Source organism: Lissotriton helveticus, chromosome 12 (genome assembly GCF_964261635.1).
Source record: "Lissotriton helveticus chromosome 12, aLisHel1.1, whole genome shotgun sequence".
Lineage (NCBI taxonomy): Eukaryota > Metazoa > Chordata > Amphibia > Caudata > Salamandridae > Lissotriton > Lissotriton helveticus.
Window position 1 is genome coordinate 861802920 of NC_136073.1, and position 24932 is coordinate 861827851.

A 24932-nucleotide genomic window follows, 5' to 3' on the forward strand; every position below is an offset into this window, starting at 1 on the left:
TTCGCTTCTCTGAAATGAACGTTTAGTCCTATGAAAGCCACAAGTCTAGAATTTAAAAAAAGAGCAAGAAAACACGTTCAGCCAGTGGTCTATCTAGAGACAGCCAATATGAAAACATTAATTTCCCGTTCCTTAAAGAAAAGAGTTGATGCATACTGACCAATGAACCCATTGTCCACAATTTCATTGAACAGGGCCATTTAAATAGAATGTATTGGGTAGGTACGAAGAATACGGAGCAAATCGATAGCCCAAACAAAACGGACAAGCGGGTGTTCATTTCTGATGTGCTATGCAACTAAAAATAGTCTTAAATTACATATGTAATGAGATGCAGGGTGCTAGCACAATGGTATATGGTTCAGTGCAATGAATGGCACATCTGGTCAGTCCTTAAATGAAAAGGTCGTTTATGACAGGAAAATAATGAAATAATGTTCTTACATATCTTGTTAACTACTACATGACACCAAAGAGAATTGGTGTGCTTTGCAATCACCAGTGAGGACTGTGTGATTATACACAGCACGGGTGGCCATCTTGGACAGGAGGACGCAAATGTAAAACCTCACGTTCCACGCCTCAGCCCTAAAATACCAATAGAAAAATGTACTAATACTGGTGCTGAAGCATATCAATGGCAAACAACACTGCAAATATACAAAGCTATAAACCATGAAGTCAAGAACTGAGTCTGCTATCTATAAGAAAGAACACTATCGATTATATATATTGCCAGGAGGTAGTTATAGTTAGGACCATGTTTCCATAGGAAAAGCATTTTCGACTTGCCTATATCTTTGGCACCATTTAACAAATCTAATCCCCCGCCTTCTAAGAAGCCCCGGGACCACCACCTCCCTGGGGCTTAAATAATAATACTGGGAGGAGGGCCACGCAGCTCCCCCCCACCACCACCACCTTCCCATGTTCAGAGAAGGAGGGGGGCCGTGCTGCCCCATTCCTGGAGCCATTTGTGGCCCTGGGGACCACACTCCATCCCCCCCCCCTCCCAGGACCGGCTCCTGCTATGTCCTGGGGTGCCCATCCCTGGGACATAGCCGTTTGCTCTGGCTTAGTGGGACCTTTGACGGCTCCCGCCAAGTCAGAGCAATGCCCCCCAAGGCCGAATTTGTCCTAGAATGGGGGCGCGTGCTCTTCTCCCCCAAAACTACAGTACAGGTGGTGGGGTCCTTGGGGCCAAAAATCAGTCCGGTGAGGGGGCCATGTGCCGCCTCCCTAAACAAATGAACCAAGCCCCAGGTGATGGGGTCCCCAGGGCGAAAAATTGGTCCAGGATAGGTAGGGTCACTGGCCCTCCCTCCCCTAAAACAAAATGCACTCTGCAAGAAGAGGGGCCACGTTCTCCTTCCCCTGTAAATAAAGTACTACGCCCCAGAGAATGGGGATCATGGTGCCAAAAATTGGCCTGGGAATGGGCCCACCTGCCCCCCCCCCCTCCATCCCCCAAAAAGTGTGATGGTGCCCAGGGCAACAAAAAACGGCCTGGGAGTGGGGCCACAAGCCCTGCCCACCAAATAAGTGTGCCAGGCCCCAGGGGATGAGGTCCCTGGGGCTGAAAGTGGCACAGGTGGGGGGCACATGCCACCCCCCAAAAAAATGTGCCAGGATGGGGTCCAAGATCAGCCCAGAGAGGGTAGCTGCAAGCTCCCCATATTCCTAGTTTTAATTAGTGGATGGGGTCTCCAGAGCTTCTCAAGGCTTGCAGAGAGGGAGCGCGCGGGTTCCCCTTTATTTTTAAAAACCATCCTGGGAGATGGGGCCGCCAGGGCCTAACAAGGCTCAAGCGGTGTGGCGGCAGGGGGGCGTGGGGGACAAGTGCACCCCATCTGCTTACATTTTAAAAGTGTCCCTTGGGGATTGGGTCCCTAGTGCCTAATGAGGTTTTGGGAGAGGGGGCCACGTACATCCCACCTTTAAAATACATATGGCCCTGGGGATGGGCTCCCCAGGGCCATAATAGGTTCATTAAAAAATATAAATAGGGGTCCTCAGAGCCATGCTTTGTGGTCAATCCTGGCTGTGGGCGGTGAGTGAGTTGGCTGCTTTTGGAGGAGGCAGGCCTTGTGGCCAACGCCCCACTGTGCACAGCCAAAAGCCGTGCACGGGGTAGGTTTGTCTGCATGCGGGAGACTGGCCGCAAGGAGATTTGCCCCACGGCCTGGTCGTATGCCAGGCCCTGTGGCCAACCCCAACCATGCAGGACCAAACACCATGCGGAGCAAGGGGTTGGCTGCATGCATGGTGTTGGCTGCGGCCAACCGAGCAGCATGCACAGCCAGAGGCCAAGCATGGTAATCAAATAGTAAACCTTAGAAATTCGCTGAAAAAAAGAAGGGTTAAAGTAACGTTATAGTTATGTGAAATATTTCAGTTTTAAACTCTAAAACCCACTGAAATTTACCACTTGTAGTTAAAGTTAGCTCAAGTAACTATAACTCATACCCTAAGGTAACTATAATTCCCGCCCTCGCCATGCACTGCTAATTACCCTTTCAGTAATAAAATAAAAATATATATACATACATACAGACACACACATACACATACACACACACACACACACAAACACACTATATGTTCTGGTAAGTGGTCTGGATTGATAGCACAACTGTCGTCAGACAATGCGAGAATTACCAGGAGAGGGACTTTGGCCCTACCCGCATTTTGGGAGCCTGGCAGAAGTTGTGTGCTTCCACAAAAGTTTGGGGTTTGGGATGAATTAGAGAGTGGAGGGAATTGATAAATTGATAGTTATAGGGTGAGAAATAAAGTAGTTAATTGAAAGACTAGTAGAAAGAAGTTTGAGATGAGTCAGAGAGTTGAGCTAGAGGATATATTGAGAGCGGTATAGGGTGAAAATGTGGGTATGCTGAATTAGAAGAAAAGTAATAAATATGTCAAAGTAATAAATATGTAGGTCCAAAAGTCATAAAGATATAGATCCATAAGTACATGGAAGGTATACAGATGCATAAAGGAAGGTAATACATGTAGATAAATGATGAAATAAATAAACCCTGGCTTTTAGGTGTAGCTGTACTTTACATTAGTTTTATTTATATATTTATGGGGTAGATCAATAGTGAAGCAATTGTAGATAGTTATGATAAAAAGATGTACTCATTTATGCAGTCACTTATATACACATGTTAAAAACATAGAATTGTGTAACTATCAGTAATATGTACATTTGTTAAGCAGAACTAAATTGTTTTTTACACATCAGTATTCTGCACGTTTATACAAAGCAATACACATATATAGGTACATATCTATAGTACAAATAAATGCTTATAAACAGAGATACATGTTGTATATTTCTATCTGTTTGCGTATGGTGGTTATGTGGGGAAGAGCTAACTCTGGAGTAGTTTTCTGAAGATAAGGTGGTTATCTGTGGATCTTATGTTGGGGAGTAAAGAGTAGCATAGTTTGGCTGCTTGAACAGAGAATGATGTACCACCCATTGTCTTTTTCTTGTATCTTGGGATTTTGAGGCGAGGTGCCACTCTAGAGCGGAGGTTCCTTTTTTGAGTGTGTTTGATGATTTTATTCCTGATGAAGAGCGGTCCAGTTCCATGTATCGCTTCGTGGGTGATACAAAGCAGCTTGAACGTTGATCGTCTAGCAACCGATAACCAATGCAGGGCTTTCAAGGCAGGAGAGATGTGCTCTTGCGGTTTTATATGCAAGAGTAGTCTGGCAGCTGAGTTCTGAATCCGTTGTAGTCTTTTCGTGGTTGTTAAAGGTGATCTGTGGTAGAGGCTATTGGTGTAATAGAGTTTGGGAGATGGTAGCCTGAACCTTGTGTGGAAATCCCAAATGGGGGGGGGGGGGGGAGGGGCGGGGAATTCATTGCAGATTTTTATAGTAACAAAGCTTGATCTTTCTAGTTTGTCAACTTGGGATTTCATCAAAAGCTTGGTCCATGGTCATTCTGAGGTTTCTAACTTCCTTAGATATTGTAGGCGGCGTTTCCAGATCATCAGGCCACTGGCAAGTGGGTCATAATGTTTCCAATCGCCAAACATGAGTTTTTTCATTTTGGAAGCATTTAATTTGAGATGGCGCCACGTCCACGGCTCTGAGTCAACTGAAAATTAGCGAGTTTCCAATGTCTTTGGGGCATTACAGACGAAGGAGTATTTGTGTGTCATCTGCATAGTTATAGCACGTGAGGTGAAATTGATTGATCAGTGTCGGTAATGACTTCATGTAGATGTTGAAAAGCATGGGCGAGATAATAGAGCTTTGAGCGACCCCTGCTTTTGTGAAGTATGGTTTGGATGAGAAAGGTGGGGTATAGATGACGTTAGTTCTGTTGCGAAGGTAGAATGTGATCCAGTCGAGAGCAGTCCCCTCTATGCCGGCTTCATAGAGTCTTTGTATCAGAGTGTCATGGTCAACCGAGTCAAAGGCAACAGTGAGGTCCAAGAGAAGTAGTGTAGCAACTCTGTTGCAGTCAACTGTGTTCTTCAGGTCATCCCAGATGACAAGGAGAGCAGATTCTGTGCCTCTACCTCAACGGAATCCCGTTTGGCATTCTCTTCAATGAACTGTGACATCAGGGTGAAAGCTGCTCTATCAGTTTGCCCAAGAAAGGTCCATTTGAAATTGGTCTGTAGTTGTCAGGGTTCAGCGGGTCCAAGTTTGTTTTCTTCAGTGATGGGCGTATGTATGACTTTTTAAGATCTTCTGAAAATATTCCGGTAGTTAAGGAGTTGCTGATGATTCTCTTTACTGGAGTGGCAGCAGAGGTTGTTAGAAGAATTGTTTTGACGGTCTGCGGTGGACATGGGTCAGAAGGGCTGCCAGCAGGCCTGCTTACTTTGACCAGGTCCATAAATTCATTGAGTGAAATGTGTTGGAAGGAACGGAGGGGCTGGGTTAGAGTATTCTTGGATTGTAGCTTTGTAAAAGGGTTAGTGCTGATGCTTTGTCTAAGTACGAGTCCAGTTTGTCTGAACTCTTGAGTAACAGCATGAGCTACTTCTAGGCAATTTGGTTTATGAAATACACTGAGAATTTGATATAATTCTTTATTTGCACATTCAGCATTTTCAATTCTGTCTGAATAGTATTTTTTCTTTGCCTTTTTGATTGCTGACACCTATAATCTGTCAATTTTCTGTAGGCAAAGTTTGTCTTGGTTGGCATTTGTTTTGAGCCACGCACGTTGCAACTTGACAATTTGTCATTTTATCTCTTATCTCTGTATTTCTCCAAGGTGCATGTTTTCTTGTCTTCTGTTGTGTGGTTTTTTAGAGGTAGCAGGATATCAAAAGCTTTCTGTAGCCACTCATATAGTTTAACAGAATTTGTTTCTAGATCTTTACTCGATGTTAGTTGTGTCTCTAGGTGTTCAAAATTGAATTTGTTCCACGACCGATAGGTGGATGCACGTAAGGTGATTTTAGGTGCGTCGCTTAGTGTTTTTTTATGTTGGAAGGCAAGCAAATGGTGGTCTGACCCTCGGACTGGAGTCATCGTTTGAATTTTAACTAGTTCTGTATTAGCAAAAATTAAATTTAGGATGTGTCCAGCGATGTGTGTGTGGGTTCGTGGAGGTTTGAAATTTTGTCTAGAATAGCATCTGGGAATGTTGCCTTGCTAGGTGGAGGTCTGTAAAGGAGCAGGGAGTTACAAAAGGACGACGCTGTAGGATTGCATCTGGTGAAAAGGGCCTCACAATTTTTTATGGAGACGTCCTCAACTTTAATGATATGTAATGTTTGCCTGAAAACAACAGCTAGGCCATCTCCTTTTTTGCCTGTATGATTTTGGGTGATTGTTTGATAGCTTAGAAGAACCGATTCATGCAGAACTGGAGCCATATCATCTCCCAGCCATAATTCAGTTATGAATAGTATGTCTAGTTTTGAGTCAGTGAGTAGGTCGTGGATGCGATGTTTGTTCTTAGAGAGCGATCGAGCACTTATTAGTAGACAGATTATAGAATTTACTTTGGAGATAGTGTGACTTTGTTTTGTAGAGGAGTAAGCAGTATTTTGTGGGCTTGAAGCTGGTGGGTCCTCAGTGTTGGTATTAGGTATATGCGGAGAGCAATCATGCAGCTTTTCTGTATCGTGTTCTCCGTCCAGCAGACGAAGAAGGCATTTTGATGGGTCTATATGCGCAGGTGGTGCGGACGGTGTTTGAGAGTGAGTTGGTGTGATGTGTTGTTTTTGTAGTATAACCTTGTTGTGGTGTAGACATGGAGAAGCAAAGTTGTGAGGTGTGGCACTGTGGCGGTTCAGAAGGAGGGACACGGATACCAGAGTGGGGTAAATACGGTTTTATTTTTATAAAGGTCATTTTCTTTCTTTGGGTTAGTCTTTCTCTATCTAGCGCTGCCGGGTCCACCGCGGTGGTTAGGGCACGGGGTCTTTGGGGGCTCATTCTTCTCAGTCTGTCCTCTGCGCTGGCCCCTTCTTCCCTCGTCGCGTCCCAGGGCCACATGCAGAGGGAAAACAAAATCTCTTAGTATGGTGCTCAGGCTTCCAAGTTCTCCCAGGGGAATCAGGGGAGTGAGGACACCGGTGCCCGTGTATTTACAGAACGCAGATGTGACTACAGGTGAAGGGTTGAGGTGAGGACAGAAGGTAAGGGAGGGTAGGTAAGTTAAGGGGAGGTAGGTTGAGCACGCTATGTACACTAATTACACTGCGTCGCCACGCCTCCCCAGCCAACCCGACATAGGCTGACGCACCTGGTTGAGACACACTCCTCCGTGAGTGTGGCTGGGCGCTGCGCGGTGATGTTGGCCTCCAGGCATAGCGTCTCCCGTCTTCCGTTCATCCGCCAAGTCCGTTCTCCTGCCCGCTCCGTTCTTCCCGCTCTCAACTCGCTCTCCTCTTTTCTCAGAAGTGCCGGAACACACCTCTCCTTCCTCTTCCTGCTCTTTGACCAATCCCGATAGCAACGCTAAGATAAAGGAAATGCTGATGGATTTGTTTTATGAAAAGAATTTGTTAGTATACTATGGTTTGTGAATGAAAGTTATAAGGTAAAGGGGTGGTGATGTGCGAGTAGAGTGTATGTTGTGTGTAAGAGGGGATGAAGTAGAGTTGTGAGTGCTTGTCTTAGACTTTTTTGCTGCAAAAGGTAATATGTGTGGTGCAGGTGAGTGTAAATGTTCAAATAATCAGACAAGCTAAAGGCGTTGAAGTATTCACTGGATGTGTTAAGGACCAACTTACCACACCTTTTTACAACACTGAACAGTTACCTAGTAGCGAATCTACACAGACTCTGCATACTAAGGGATTGATACGTGTTGTACAATTAACTAGGATTCTAAACGTTGACCATCTCCTCTTTGAGCAAGCCCACCCGCCATTAAAAAGAACTTATATCTCCTATAAACACATTTCAGACATGTTCACACTCGTTAAAGCAGAAAACCGAAACTACAGAGTTTACGTGTTCACAATGGATGCAGCCTTTGTGTGTCCAACTACAACAGAGAGAATATTAGTGAAAAATCTCAACTTCATATTGACTTGTTCTGCTACTTTACAAATATGCAAAAAGGATAACAATGTATATAACTGTAATATTTATTCAAATAGTCATCATTGTTTGAACATCACACAGGGGTAAAATCTGCAACAAACCCTATTGAAGGGCTAGGGGAATTATGAGGCTAAGGCGGTGACGTTCTGTGGCAGGGTTGCTACATTATGCTCAAGGAAATGCAAATTTTGCATCAAATTATGAGAGGAAAATTGTGCAACTGATTCTGAGGCATCGCGTATCTATTCTGACATTTAAACGCACGCTGATAAAAGAATTTAGAGAGATATAGACCAGGCTCTTTAGAAAATGCATTTTAAAGAAAGAAGCCTACACATATTCAGCACATCTTGCTCACATTCAGCATATCCTGATTTTGAGGTGCGTGAAAGCTAAGGAAGGCGACTGTATATTGTCCCTGTCTATTCTGCCTCCGGAATAAAAACGTTTTTATGTAAAGACATACCATGCATCGACTAGAAAATCCATGGATATACTTTTTGTAAAAGGTGTGCTTCCTTTATTCTGCACACCCACGTTTGTTCTAAATCTTGCGCTCAGTTTTGGGCGGATTCAGAGTTCACACTAGGGGGCAGCTGAAAGCACCTCTTTCCATTACAAAGCAGCCCTGCAGTACAGTCTGGGAATGTACATTAGATATTTATTAAGCGTCTCCCGAGTTGGCACTTTATCGTTTCAAACATCAGACCTCCCCAGCCCATCAACTGGGGATATTAACACGATCGGAGTAAAACCCTCTTCCATAGGGGCTAGCAATGCACTGCATTCACTGCGCAGTGGTTTCAGTGATTTCAATCCCTCAGCTTAAAAAAACATTTGTTAAAATCCCGACTTTATGCAGCAGATGGATTAAATGACAACTGAGGCAAAAATATAGTTTGACAGCGACTAGAGCACAGGCTCAATTGCTTAATTCCGGTGGCCATGGACTATCTAGTCTAGAGAAGTGACTCTTAGGGGGCCTATTTTTTAACCGCACAGTAGAATACACATACAGTGCTGCTGGTCATCGATCAATCGTAAAACCTAAACAAAAAGGGGCCAAATCCGATCACAGATCATTTCACAGCACAAAGCATGTTAAAATAGGCACTGCCAGCTCCTCTACAGCATAACGCGTGGAACATCTCTTTAGCTCCTTGTCGTTGACAATCACAGTGCTGATCCTTATATATAAAACCGCACCAGTCCATTTCACACTGAACATTTCATCGGTGGAAATCTCCTTCAGCACTTTTGGTTGCCATGGGAGTCCACACATTCATCACACCGAGTCTACAACTGAAGGAATGCCTTAAGGGGATCTCGCCCATCGTTGCGCGAAGCCTCTCAAGATGTGGCTTTTAAGAATGTAACAAAAGCACCTACATTTGCTCTCAAATTTTTCTATAAGAATCCTTACATTTAGCTATATGGCCTAAGAGAAAAGAGGGGCATATTAAAGGAGAAAGAAAAACAGGGTATCTTCCCCTGTGTTAACACGGGTGAGAGGGGAGGTACATGAGGTGGAGCAAGACCAAATTCAAGGGGAGAGCTATGATGGTGTGCCCAAGTGTGAAAGAGAAAGGAAGACTGAGTGAGAGACAGTAGCATATGGGGATGTGGGAGCCAGGAGGAAATGTCAAATACTCAGAAACAATTCACTTATTCTCTCTGCTTTACCCATGAAAGGCAGCTTCTTAGTAAAAATTCTGCAATCAGAACCTTTCAACAAAAAGACATTCATTCAATTTGCATCTTGAAATATTCCCATGACAAAGTAGTGGTACCTTAATAAAACCACACTCCTCAAGAAAACTAAAAAATCTCTTTAGTATGTACATACACACACAGGAACCTTCCTCTCCCTAAAACACACCATGACCTGAGTCACACGCTATTACCAGTTTAGCCATTCGGGCACAAGCATCAACTATCGACGTTTAAACTTTCAAATGGGTGTGTACATGGATCCCTTGTGGTCCTCAGGCAAAATGGACACGACAAAGTGCCCCAAGTATAGTTACTCAGTAGGCGGAAGACTGAATAGCAGTGGCTTTTCCTTTTGATGTATTAATATTTCCCCAGTAACAGTGTTGCATTCCATTATCACCCAAAATACACCGAATACTTAATCCCGGAGCCAACTTTTAAACATATCAGCAACAAGGTTCTCTAAAGACCAATTTTCCATTTGCTTTAAAATGATTCACCAGATGCCAATGCAAAGTAAGATGTAACACTTAAATAAAAGTAAGGAGAATGCACAGAGTGTCTCTGTGAAATAGCTTTGGGAGAAGCAGAGCAACCACGTTGCCATTATTCGATAAGTCAAGATGATCTTTTATTAGGCAAAGAAAAAAAAACATACAACATAAAACATCATTACAGTACATCACAGTATCTTGTCCTTTTAAAATAACATATCCATATAGTATCTCAATCATAAAAGAGACCATCTGCAATAAATAAAATAAGAAATGCATACCTTAACATAAAACATTCAAATAGGTTTAAAATTCTTTAGCCCCAATAAAAAAATTCAAGTTACAAAAGTGCATTGTGTGCACAAGTAGCTAAAACTATGGACAGGGCACTTCTCTTCATTCCAGTCTCTGCCAAGCAAACTCATCTTTTTAAATACGGTTGCAGAAATGCCTCATACAGATATAAACATTTTGCATAAAATTGCAAAGAATCACCAGGACTTATCACAACAAAATACTATTTCCCCACTAGGTTCCTCCTTCTCATAGCTACATAAATGATTTTATAAATCATCAGACAAATATAGTCACTTTGTAAAATCTGCAAGTAAAGCAGGGCACCTCCTGATATTTACGGAATTTAACAGCGGGATTAAAAAATGTTTCAAATAATTTACAGCAAAAGAAAAAAGTGCAGCATGTTCCAAGAGGCACGGTTCAAGGGCAGAGTAAAAAAAAACATTGCTGGAGTATGAAACTAAAAAGTGGGCTATGTTAACGCTAAACCTCACCAGGTAAAATCTTTGGGACTGTTGGAGTGCACTCCATCGAGTCCGTGGTTGCTAATGGTAGATAACTGGCAACCCTCTTCTTTCCAATCACCAGACCTTCTGTTCGCCTTTTACATAGGGCTAAATAATCCTGTTTTAACCGATGTCAGGAGACAGCAGAGATATTCTGCGGCTCGACAAATCATTCAACTCTCCAAAGCATGGCTCCTTAATGTATCTCAAAAGACAGATGATCATTATTATTTCTTGATTAAGTAGAACTTCTTGTTTGGTCCAAATTGAGTGCCAGAGCGAAGCGAGGCTAGTTTAATACGATCTTCTCATGTCCACAGACCTAGGCCCATGTGGCAGAGAAATATGGGGAGGCAGTTGGGGATAGATAGGCGCCTTCTCAGGAACACATTCTTTTTAATCTGTAATTTTGAGATGCCATAATATCCCAGGATCCCATGTGTCACAGCAGAGAGGTAACGTACTTCATAAAAATTGATCGTCGCATCCACAGGTTTGGAATCTAATTTCCCAGCAAAACTAAAAGGGACCTCTATGGTTTGATCAAACCGAAATGTTCTACCCTTTAATAGATGTGACCATGTGCCTCTGCGATCAAATGGAATATTTAGATAGGTGAATATCGGGACATCCATACGTACTTCACCATTAATGTAGAGTGGTCTCAGGCTGGAATATGTGTGACCTACTACCATCACGTGTGCTTTAGCAGAATTGTCTTTAGGCCCACTTTACCCATAAATAGTGCAAATTCCCCATTTTCCCCATATCTTACGCAAATAGTCACATCTTCTTGCAACTGGGGCAGAAAATGAACCAGTGCCCCATCCACACCCTTTTGTAACATTTTCTGACATCATTTCCCTCAGTCGAGGGTTGAGGTGAGGTACATAAAGGCTAGCTGGAGACCGCCCATCTTTGCCACAGTCTTATGCAGAAATTACAAGATGTTCGATAATCAAAGACGCTTTTCAGATTTATATACAGATAATGGAGATTTTGCAGCAGCACATTCTCAGAATAAGCTCTTTTAACTGTTGTCCCTAAAAGCCACTAAAAACAATCATATCAGTTTTTCCACATAGCTCCACTTTGGAAAAACGTTAGTACGATTAGCTGATGATAGGTCTCTTGGCCAAGCACAAGGAATTATTTTAACATTATTTCATGGTTTTTGAAAGCATCATCTTTGGTAATGGGATGACGGTGTCCGAGTCAACAGAACTATAATGAATTGTATAGTTATCAAATTGATGATATGGGGTGAACTAGGAGTCAGATTCATGGTTAAACGATTCTTTGATGGTGGAAACGTGGAAAGGGATGATGGGTGGAAACAAACAGCTGATGACCAATCCAACCATGGAAGAAGATGTTGGGTTGTCTTGTCTGGCAAATCTCGTCCAGCTGGTCCACCCCAAGAAGACATGAGGAGGAGGGTGGACATGGGGACAGATGGGAGTCAGTTGACACCATGCCATTTTGACAGAAAGCTTTCCTGAAAAGTATGTCCTTAATATTGCCTGACCCTTATAAAATGATATTCCACTCAGACTTCAAGCACAGACACTGGTCAGCGTCGTATTTATTTGTTTGAGAATAGGAGAGATAAGAAAAGGGTAAAATGCTTGATGCAACCCAAAAAGATTTCCGTTTTATTCATTTTTTAAATCACCCCAGCTTTCTTCCTTTGGCACTGCTTTTATCTTTCTCTTCATCCTTCTTTCCCCTGCTTTTGTGTTTTTCTCTCTGCTGCTCAAGATCAAAGTCCACGAGGGGAAAAATAAGAGCTGGTCTCTAGATAACAGTACTGGTGGGCCCCACTTGATCAAATTAAGCAGTTAAGAAGAGAACAGTAAAAAGTCCCAACATGCTTATTGCTCGAGCTGCAAAAAATCCGGACTGCTTGAAAGTATCCCTCATTACTGACATAACTTCCAGAAGCAGCACAGTGCTTTACAAAGAAAAGAAAACTATTTGTGTAGGAGGAGCCTCTCAGATATAATGTAGAAAGAACAGAAGAGATTGAAGGGTCACCATGACACCAGACAGGATGCAGCTGGTAGGGAGGTAGGTACATGCAACGAGGTTAGTTCCTGTAGGATCAGGTACATGATGTTTACATTACTCACATTTACAATGAATGTCAAAAGGAAAATAACATTACATGCCCAGAACCATACAATTGCTCAATCAAGTGTAAAAGGGGGTAGTGGAACATAGGCCACAAATCAGTCACAAGTCCACATTACACCCGGAAAAAGACCATTTACAATGGCAAATGTCACAGAATTTCAATATCAGTGAATGCGCTCTGTAAAGTAGTGATATTTTGCATTATTTAAAGTAAGGGAGAACAGAAAAAACATATCAGATTTAGAAAAGAGAAGTTGCTTGCTTACTCCCTCAATGTGCCCACATTCCAAATATTCAGAGTGGCCTGCACAAGAAGCATGGTTTGTGTTCTTTCAAACACCTGATCTATAGAAAACATACTGCCCCAAAGAGAAAACCGGTGTGCAAATATATACGAACAGCTTTGTAACGTATGATTTAGATAGCAAACATAAGCTGCCAAAAGTAAATCATACAGGTAAAGTTGCAAGTCTATTTCTTACAGATCAACTGTGCTAGGGAGACGGAGCCACAATCTGAAAAAATGATTTCAGTCAATAAGAGCGCCTAGAGGCCCACCCAATCGAGAAAACAGTGCTACGCCAAATATGAATAAAGTGACACAAAATAATCGATTCATAGCAAAAAGACTACAGATCATGTCGAGTTTTTGAAAACATGAGCCACACGCAAATAAGAAAAAAAACGATGCGCCATTCATTCTAGTTAAAAAAAATACATACATTTACACAGCAGAGGACGATTTGGAGAGAACGGAAGAATTCATACAGGGTTAAATCAAGAATGGTTCCTCAAATTAGAAAAAGAGGCATTTTGTAATATCACCGTTATTAATATGCCTGACCAATATTCTCTGTTTAAATGTATGTGTAGTACGTTTTTTGCTTGATTATGCAATAATTTTAGGAAGGGACCCGTCATCTGTCAAAAAAAAAAAAAAAAAACACAGACGTGTAACAGTACAGTATCATGCTGGACCGTGTGTGCCCTTTCTAACGAGACCTACACGTCACACCGGATGCTCTGATTTTTTGTGGGCTGGTTTAAAAAAAAAAAAAAAAAAAAAGAAGATCTCGGAACTTAATTCTTTCCAAATTCTATTTTTTTCTCCAGAATAACTCTCATGGTATTTTGGGACACGTCACTAGGGTTACGCTACGAAAACTTCTAAGCAGGAGTAGAAATCGTGTGTAAAAGTCACCCCTCCTGCTCTGGGCCACATCACTCACGCGTGTTCTACTACGGCTGCAGCAGGGGCCGGCTGATTCATGTGTTATTGTTTACATTGAACCGCCAATGCTCGAGACCCGCGTCGTGCCTGCCAAGCACCGCGCTTTCCCCTTCCAGAGACGCTTTTGGATACTGGGGGCACTTCAGGGCGACCACTGGCACTTCTGAGCGCCTGCTTATAACACCCCATTCATACCAGTCGGGCGCAAAATTTCAATAAAGCTGTCAAAATTAAACAAACAATATCACAGCAAATTATGGACAGGGGAAGGCAGTCTAGCAAGCTAAACCTCTTTGGGCTGCAGAGTCGAGTTTCCCTCAACTGAATAGAGCTTTGCATTCATTTTAACGAGGATCAATAAATATTTCCAAGAAAGAAACCACAAATTTCCGGAGAAACTACAAAAATGTAACCCTAAACTCGAATCCGGGAGGGAAAAAAAACACGAGTTGTTTTGCCTCGGGCTGGCTACGTTCATATGCCCTTTAATACATAGTATTTTGCTGTTTGCTTTACAAGGATTTTGAGGGGGGGGTTTTCTTTAGTAAATGGGAGTCCACAAAGTCTAAAATGTTAGGGATCATAAAACCACACTATAATTTACTATTTTATTTGAAGGCAATGTCTGTCGAAAGTCCGGTCATCGTGGAGGACTAAAGCAATCATATTGGAGGCATAAGAACCAGTGTCAAAATATTTACTGCGTCCACGAGGGAGTGACAGCCGTCACAACAGAGCCCCAGGGTGCAGCCACATTTCAGGAAACTGGCAAAAGCCCTCAATTATTTGCAGATAATATATTCAAATGTTCAAGAGAGGTAGCAAAAATAATGTTCCCATCCAAATCTAGCAAACATTGTCTTCCAACAGTCCTGGTCCTGAATGCAGTTCCCTGAATTTAGTTTTGTTTCTAGTGGGATGTGGAGTTAAATAGTGCTGATTTTTAAGGGGCTGTCTTCATTTATCCCCAGTCTGGGTTGGCACTGGGCATCAGTGGTCTGGAGGTCTCAGGTCCTGCCCTGGGTGCATCTTTTGAGTACCTGGACCCTGGACAGCGCCTGTCAGGAGTCTGAATATTTTGGCACACCATGGCCATTATTAATGGTCCAGTGGGCGGCTATGGGCCATGGCAGGCTGCCCCCTCACCCGGGAGGCCTACCCCCGGGGTAGCTGCGCAGCCCCGGGCTGCTGTTGCTGCCCCCCGGCTACGTGGGCAGGGGACCAGGCGCTGCCAGCTGCAGCATCCCCTTCTCCCAGCTGGACCCCCGCCCTCCCTCCCTGGAGCCCCGCCCCCTGCGCGGCGGCAGGCCTTACCCGCGCTGCCCGGGTGATGCTCAGGTCCTTCATCACCTCCTCGAAGGCCGCCGTCTCCTCCGCCTGCTTCTGGTTGTGCAGCGCGATCTTCTCGCTGAATTTCCGAGGGTTGTTTGAAGTCGCCATCTTTCTCCGCTTCTCCTCCTCCTCCTCCTCCTCCGGCGCCGCCTCCCTCCGGCGCGGTGACGTCAGCGCGTCCATGGACGCGAGCCGCGGCGTGGAAGGGAGAGTGGCGATTCACGGCTCTGCCGACAGGGGGCGGCGTAACTTCTAGACGATGGGTACACTTATCTCAATAATGTTTCATTGACATAAACGTCATAAAAAGAGATGTATTTCGCCCCTTTAATTTCTTTTTACCCTTTGTTACATTGTTTTATTTCTTGGTTGATTTCCTGTTATTTTTCATACCATATGAAGTGCCAACATTAACATTCACTTTTTTATATAATATAGTGCTATTTTTTTATCTCAATTACAATTGTTACATATTATAGTAGCTAAAGTTTTTAAATATATTATATTAATTATATGTAATATGTATATTACATATATTGACCACTGTTCCATAATACCTTACTTTATATAAATTGTAAAAACCTCATTATAAATATTTAGTATGTGATTTCTAACTTCTTTGTCCCTGTAGGAACTTATAAACAAAATACTGCTCCAATGGCGATAACACAATAAATTATGCCGTAGAAATAATACAGAAAGATATTTATACAGTCCAACTAGTTTTGTTTATATTTATATTCATTTTATTTACCACAGTTTGGTATTATCTTACTTTACAGACAAGTTAACAAGCTTGTAATAAATATTTAGTATGTTTGGTAACTTTTCTGCTGTGTAAGAATGTATTAACAATATAGTTCCAAAATACCAACAACATAATGTAAACACCTTTTAAATAATATAGAAAAATGATTTTACTTATTCCAAATTATAAAATGCTAAAATTGCATTTAAAAATCACGTAAAAGGCTAACAACAATTTCAAACTATTCATCAAATACAATGTCAGGCTTCTACTGGGTTAAAAACAATCTGTGCAATAAAAGCAGTTCAGCAATAGTCAAGTTAAAATATAAAAAATGAATCAACTTAAATCACTCTCATGTAATACAAATCATTGAAAATAAAGCAAACACATTTCCACAGTGCAAGCAGCTTACCAATATCCTGTAAGAAATATCAGCAGTATAAAACAAGACTCCTATTAAAATGTGTCTGTGTTCACCAATTTAAAATGACCACCTAAACTGGCATGTCTGGATTAAAATATAATCACACATAAAACAAATAAAGAAATTAAAAGAGAATAAAAACAATAACATGTTTAATTAAAGCTGTATGACTTCCAAATACAAATCGCAACCTGTCCACTTAAAATAACCCGCATATTAAAATGCCCCATTTTAACAAGCCACTACCAATAGAAATGTACCTAGATAAATTATGCATATTTTGAAACTCTAAAAGTGGGTTTCATTTTGCCTTGTTATATTGGCGCACCAAAATATCAACAATGTATGAGTAGAAGATTTATTAGAATAAATATAATCATAAATTTAAAGCGCTATATAATGGTTTCCAACCTTCTAACTGACCTACGATATTCTTGAATATAGTCTATGTATGGTCGTTTTAAGAAAATACACTTGTTGCAACCCACCAAACAGTACCAATTGCATTAATCAACTGGGCAGTAATACCTTAGCGGTATTTCTAAAAAGGCCAGAAATATCTTTAAAGAGAACGTACTTTATATACATTGTAAAAACCTCACTATAAATATCTAGTATGTGTTTTGTAACCTCTTTGTCCACATAGTAACATATAAACAGTATACTGCTCCAATGGCAATAACACAATGTATATGCCTTAGAAACATTATAGAAAGAATTTTATAAATTTCAACTAGTTTTGTTTATATGTATATCAATTTTATTTACCACATTTTGGTATTATCCTACTTTACCTACAACTTAACAAGATTATTATAAATATTTAGTATGTTTTCCTAACTTTTCTCCTATGTAACAGAGTATTAACTATATAGTGCCAATATAGCAAAAACATAATGTAAACGCCTAAAAAATAATATATAAAGATTTGACTTATTCCAAATAATAAAATGCTAACATTTAAAGTAAAATCACTCAAAAAGCCTAAATAATTTCAAACTATTCAACCATTACAATTTCAGACTACTACAGGGTTAAAATCAGTCCGTGCAATAAAGGCAGTTCAGCAATAGTCAACAGTTAAAATATCAAAATGAATCCGCTTAAATCACTCTCATATAATACGTATCATTCAAAATAAAGCAAACACATTTTCAAAGTGCAAGCAGATTATACATATCCTGTAAGAAATATCAGCAGTTTAAAACAAAAAAACCTATTCAAATGTGATTATGTACACCAATTTAAAATGACTTCCTAAACTGGCAAATATGGGTTTAAAATATTATCAAACATAAAACAAATAAACACATGAAAACAGAATAAAAACAATAACATGTTTAAATTAAGCTATATGATTTCCAAATACAAATCGCGAACCACCCACTTAAAATAACCCGCACATTAAAATGCCACATTTTATTAACCCACTACCAATGAAAATTTACCTAGATTAATTATGCATATCTAAAGGCAGGTTTTATTTTGCCTTCTCATACTGGTGCACCAAAATATTAACAATGTATGAGCATAAGATATATTAGAATAAATATAATCATAAATGTAAAGTGCTAGATAATGGCTTTCAAACCATATAACTGGTTGGCAATATTCTGGAATCTAGTCTATATATGGTCGTTTTAAGAAAATACACTTGTTGCAACCCACCAAACAGTACCAATTGCGTTAATCAACAGGGCAGTAATACCTTAGCGGTGTTTCTAAAAAAGGGCAGCAATATCTTTAATGAGGCCTACTGCTTCAGATGTATAGTGGGGGAAACCGGATGTACAATTACAAATGAGCTTCAGTCAGAGTGTGCAATTTATTCCAATTTGAAGGAAAACTAATATAATAAATCAAGCTGTTAAACAAGCAGCGTGTTCCAAAATACTTATAAAAGGTACAGTCCAAATAGAATACATACATTGACACCTTTCCTGGAATATTCAAACTGAAATCACAAACCATCACACTGCTTTCTTTGGTGTGAATAGCTCTCCTGAATCTCATTTTGGCTTAGATATACAATGTAGTTGTTTCACTGTCTGAAGCAGAGCACGCGGATGTTCAGTAATCCATGTATAAGGGTATATGGGCCACTTGGTGCTTCTAAAGTGGTCATGGTTTTGGGTGGACTTATGCTTTTTTCACTGATGTTTTGGTAATGGGAGTAACAGCCTGCAATATATTGTTGATGGTTGGATTGGAATGTCACCTATTTTAATTGTAAGCTAATGTCTGAAGTGATGGATAAAGAAAGGATACTTGATTAAAACAGTGGTCAACGTTTGTTCTCCAAGCCCATGTGTGCACTACGGTTTAGTGAAACGAAGGCAAGTAGCCAGTACCTTCATATCTACATGCCTCACTTACCTTTGATATGCACGAGGAGTCGTGTGTTATCAGAGCACAGCGGGGTCGTCAACCCCCCGCTTTAAAAAGCTGCAGCGGGGGTGGGGTTCATGACAGGCCTCTTCTGTTAGCAACTTGGCAGACAAAGGCCCATAATTTACCTGAAAGGGTGGGTGGGTGAAGTTAGTGAGAGGATGGATGGATGAATGAATAGATAGATTTGGAATAATAGATGGGTGGATGGATAGATGTATGAATGAATGCGTGAAAAGATGGATGACAGGATGGATGAGTGGAAGCAGGAAGGATGGATGAGTGAAAGGGTGAATGGGTGGATGGATTAGTGAAAGGGTGGATAGGCAATGAGAGGGAGGATGGATGGATGGGTGGATTGATGGGTGAGTAAAAGCATTGGTGATGAAAGCGTAAATGGATGGATGGAGTGAAAGGCTGGGTGGATGGACAGGTTGAAAGGGTGGGCGGATAGATGGATGAATGAAAGGATGGATGGATGAGTGAAAGGATGAATGTGCGAATGGATGAGTGAAAGAATGGGTGGATGGATGGATGAAAGGGTGGATGGATCGATGAGTGAAAGGGTGGATGGATGAGTGAAAGGGTGGATGGATGAGTGAAAGGGTGGATGGATGAGTGAAATGGTGAAAGGATTGCCGGCTAAGTGGATAGGTGGATGGATGGGTGAGTAAAAGAATGGATGGATAGATGCTTGGACGAAGGGATGGATGAGTGAAAGGAAGGAAGGATGGATGACTTAAGGGTGGATGGATGCAGAATGAGAGAAAGGATGGATGAATGGACGAGTGAGTGAAAGGATTGATGGATGAGTGAAAGGGTAAATGGATGGTTGGAGTGAAAGGCTGTATGAATGGATGGAGTGAAAGAGTGGATGCATGGACAGAGTGAAAGGATGGATGGGCGAGTGAAAGGGTGGATTGATGGGTAGATGGATGTGCGAATGAAATGGTGGATGGATGGATGAATGAGTGAAAGGATGGATGAGTAAAAGTGATGAAGGATGGAAGGATAGATGAGCAAAAGGGTTGATGGATGGAGGATGAGAAAAATGATGGATGGATGACTGAGTGAAAGGATGGAGGGAAGATTGAAACTGTAAATGGATGGATCAATGAGTGGGTGGATAGATGGATGAAAGGCTGAATGACTGGCCGGAGTGAAGGGGTGGATGGATGGACAGAGTTAAAGGATGTATGAGTGGATGGAAAGATGAGTGAAAGGATGTTTGTAAGGATGGATGAGTGAAAGGGAGGGTAGATGTGTGGCTGGATGAAAGGGTGGAAAGAAAGATGACTGAAAAGGTAAATGGAAGGACAGATGAGTGAAAGGGTGAATCGATAGATGAGTGCGTAAAAGGATGGATGAGTGAAGGGGTAAATGGATGGATGGGTCTATGGGTGGATGGATGAGTGAAAGGATGGATCACTGAGTGAAAGAATGGACAGATGAGTGAAAGGGTGGATGGGTTGGTGAAAGGATGGATGAGTGAAAGGAAGGATGGATGGATGAATGGATGATGAAGGGGTGGATAAGTGAAAGGATGGATGACAAGAAAAAGGATGGATGGATGACAAGTAAAAGGATGGATGGATATGTTTGATGGATCGGTTTGAAGATGGATGGATGGATAGGTTTGGACATGGATGGGCAGACGGATGGATGGAATGGTGATAGCCTGCATGTTGGTTCAAAGACTGAATAGATGACAGAATGTACAGCTGAAATGGTGGATATCAGGTGGCTATCACTGTAGGATAAAAGGATGAATGGATAGATATTTGGATGGAAGAGACAAGCAACCTCTGCTAGGGAGGTGGCGTGATGACTTGCTTCGGTTGCTAGGGCCATGAGAGCTTTGTTTCAAAGAGGGGGGTATTTAATTTTCTGGCTTCTCCCTTGGTGGAGACCTAGATGTTTGATAATGAGAAAATCTAGGACAAACCATTGGCGACCAGAGAATGTCTTTGGAGTTATATTATCTGTGGACTACACTTTGGAACTTGGATGCATGCTCCGTGCAGTAATATACAACTGGAGGAGTATGCTCTAATATGTGAGGGTGTTCTGTCTCAGGGATGGATGGAAGGTGAGAAATTAATCAAAGTGTATGGAATCTGCTGTCTTGGTCCTATAGAGAAGCTGGAACCCAGAATTGTATACTTGAGGTTATGCTGGAGTTGTTGCATAGCGGCATTCCAGGGTGTTGACAGCAAATAGGTTCTGAGGCGATACACCATCAGCATTTGACTGCTTTCAAACTAGCTCTGTTTGTCTCATCTGATCAGCTCCATTTAGATTAGAAGAGATATCTCTTACAAATTCGTCAAGACACTTCTGGGGGGCACTGTACGAGGAAAAACTCCAACCTTAAAATCACCTCTAAAACTTATCCAAAGTCCCTGTATGACTTCTGCCTGCTTCTCATTTCAGTCTTTGGACTCATTGGAAAAACCAAACTTTGGTTCCATGGACTACTGATTCTAGAATGCACAGCCCAGTATTCATGGAGACCCAACATACACAGGGCAGTGTTTTCAATGGGAGTAGCCCTGTTGTTTCTCAGCAAAGGATTCTTTCCTCCAGGACTTGTGAGAGGTAGGATATTGCACACACCTGTGACTAGTCTTGTGCAGCCCAGTCATGAGACTCCATCTTGGGCTTGCTGCTGCCTGGAACTGCTTATAAGCTGCATTTGCCATTGCCCGAAGATCCTTGTTCATGCATTAAATTTAGGACTTTGGTGTACTGGATCTCTTGTTGGCTGTTTTCCTGACCAATTTCTGCCTTCATTCGGCTGGAGCCTTTCTCCTGTTCCAGTGCATCTTGCTACAGACTTATCCCAGCTCTGTACTGGTTGTGTTTCACTCACACATCTGCCTCTTTTCTGTAGTCAAGTGCAGCCCCAGGGCTGATGTCTTTCTAATGTGTTCCTAGTTTGTTCTCTCTGTTTCTGCTGTCCCTTCTCTTGCATTTTTGTTTCTTTCATAGCTTGTTTTCTTGCTGCCCAGTCTCCTAGTTTTTATTCCTTATTTACAGTGCCTTTCTCTGTGGTTCTATTTGCATTCTTGCAGGCTCTAGTTTCTCTGAATGTCTGGCTCTTACATATTATCTATAGTTCCTCAAATGCCGTGCTCTTGAATAGTTGCTACAGTTCCTTGAATGCCGTGCTCTTGAATAGTTGCTACAGTTCCTTGAATGCTGTGCTCTTGAATATTTGCTACAGGACCTTGAATGCTGTGCTCTTGAGTATTTGCTACAGTTTCTCGAATGCCGTGCATTGAATATTTGCTACAGTTCCTTGAATGCCGTGCTCTTGAGTATTTGCTACAGTTCCCTGAATGACGTGCTCTTTAATATTTGCTACAGTTCCTTGAATGTCGTGCTCTTGAGTATTTGCTACAGTTCCTCGAATGCTGTGCTCTTGAGTATTCGCTACAGTTCATTGAAAACATCGATGTTAAAAATATCTGGAAAAAATATAGAATACAAAAATATCGACTCCCACACCTACACAGATAAGTACAAAAACATTGAATCAAAAATATTGATGTAAAAAATATAGATGTAAAAAATATCGATTTACATATATATAAAATATAATAATATATTAAATATTAATATTACTTCAAACAAAATAAAGAACATTTAATATACATTTTTGCAAAATATTACAAATAAATGTAATTTAAAAAAATAAACACAAACATAATAATTTATACATATATATTTACTTAAAAATAATTAATACACTATTAACTTTAATTTATTTTAAAACTTTAAAATTATATAAAAATAATATATATATAAATAATTTAAAATATAAAAAAAATGTAGAATAAATTAAAACATTAAACTATGAAACAATTTAAAACATAAATTGCCCAATACAATCAGTGCAACAGTAGGAAAAGTGTAGATTAGCAAAATAATTAAATTTACTATTCAAACTCCAGTAAGTGCAACAGTAGGGAAAGTGTTGGATAGTGGAGGGGAAAAAATTACGATTCCCACTCCAGTGAGTGCAACAGTAGGGACAGTGTTGGATAGCGGAGGGGTAAAAATTACTATTCCCACTCCAGTGAGAGCAACAGTAGGGAAAGAGTTGGATAGGAGAGAGATAAAAATGACTATTCCCACGCCATGAGTGCAACAGTAGGGAAAGTGTTGGATAGCGAAGAGATAAAAATTACTATTCCCAATCCGGGGAGTAAAGCAGTAGGGAAAGTGCTGGATAGCAGAGGGTTAAAAATTGCTATTCCAATTCCAGTGAGTGCAACAGTAGGGAAAGTATTGGATAGCGGGGGGGGGGGGGGGGTAAAAATTACTATTCCCACTCCAGAGAGTGCAACAGTAGGGAAATTGTTGGATAGCAGAAAGGTAAAAATTACTATTCCAACTCCTGTGAATGCAACAGTAGGGAAAGTGCAGGATAGCGGAGGGATAAAAATTACTAATCCCACTCCGGTGAAGGCAACAGAAGGGAAAGTGTTGGATAGCGGAGGGGTAAACATTACTATTCCAACTCCAGTGAGTGCAACAGTAGGAAAAGTGCTGGATAGTGGTGGTGTAAAAATTAATATTCCCACTCCAGTTAATGCAACATTAGGGAAAGTGTTGGATACCGGAGAAAAAAAAATACTATTCACACTCAAACACTTAAAAAATATAAAATATTGAAAAAAAAAGAAGAAAACACTTAATAAATATATTTTAAATATATATCTATTAAACATATAAAAAGAACACATATTATAATATTAATTAGATATAACAAAAACCTACAAATATGATATAAAGTAAAATAATAAATACATTTACAGTAAAATACTTTTTTAACTAGAAAATATTTACAAACAAAAAATGTATTAAAACATAATTTTGTTTAATTTCCTACCCTACAACACCATGCCAATAACAAAACACTTCAACATTTTTAATTAAATGTATCTATATAATTAACATAATTAATAAGCAATTAAAATATTATTAATAAAAATAACTAAGAACTAATAAACATTAATTCACTACACACATGTTAACACTATAATATCCACAACACACACCTAAATTCAACTATAAAGTATTAAAATACTATTAAAACGTATTTTAAAATGTAAAACTATTACTATTAACTGATAATTAAATATTTAAAATGTATTTAATACCCACCCTTTACCCTTTTATAAGTAAAAACAACACACAAAAAATAAACAATGACCCAAAATAAATATCAAATAATTAACATTAATTAACTGTATATTAAATTAATTAAACACAAATTACTTCCCACCCTTTACTCCTATAAACACCACAACACACACCTAAAATTAATTACACAATTACCATAATTAATTACCAATTAATTAATTGAAATTAATTAACAACCAAGTATTAACTCAATAAAAAAATTCCCACTGTTTACACCTATAAAAAAAAGAAACACATCAAAAATTAATTACTCATTTACCAAAATGTATTACAAATTAATCAATTAAATTTAATTAACAACCAATTATGAATTCATAAATTAAAAAAATTACTTACCATGCTTTACACCACAACACAATCCTAAAATTAATCACGAAATTGCCAAGATTATTAAGCAATTAATTAATTAAAATTAACAACCAATTAATAATTCATAAATTAAAATAAATTGCTCCCCACCCTTTACACCTATAAACACCATAACACACACCTACAATTAATTACACAATTACCATAATTAATGACTAATTAATTAATTAAAATTAATTAATTATTAAAAATTACTCTGCACATTTAACACTATAACATCTCAATTAAACAAATATTAGTAAATAAAAATTAATCAATACATTTAATTCATTCCCATCCTATCCCCCTATAAACCCACAACCCGCTACTGAACTAAAAATGCAAAATTCGAATAAAAAAAAGTTAATAAATTTAATATCATTAAATTACTTCCCACCCTATTCCCCTATAAACCCACAACCCGCTACGGAACTAAAAGCTCAAAGTTCAAATAATAACAACTAAAAATGTAACACATATATTAAAAATACAAACAATTCTTCTACAAAAAACATACATATAAAATATATACTAAAATACATAACAATAATAAAAAACTATA

At 40.0% G+C, this 24932-nt stretch overlaps 1 protein-coding gene across 3 annotated transcripts in view; it reads right to left on the reverse strand.

Moving 5' to 3' along the window:
- Positions 1-15414, reverse strand: part of CRTC1 (CREB regulated transcription coactivator 1) — a 214808-nt gene extending 199394 nt beyond the window's left edge. The window contains exon 1 of one of the 3 annotated variants that reach the window (XM_078669877.1): positions 15231-15414. In XM_078669877.1, coding sequence (XP_078526003.1) covers positions 15231-15356 — 126 coding nt within the window. In that variant the 5' untranslated portion in view covers positions 15357-15414. The remainder of the gene's footprint in view (positions 1-15230) is intronic. The other 2 variants (XM_078669876.1, XM_078669878.1) reach the window with 2 other exon arrangements.
- Between the last annotated feature and the right edge of the window lie 9518 nt (positions 15415-24932).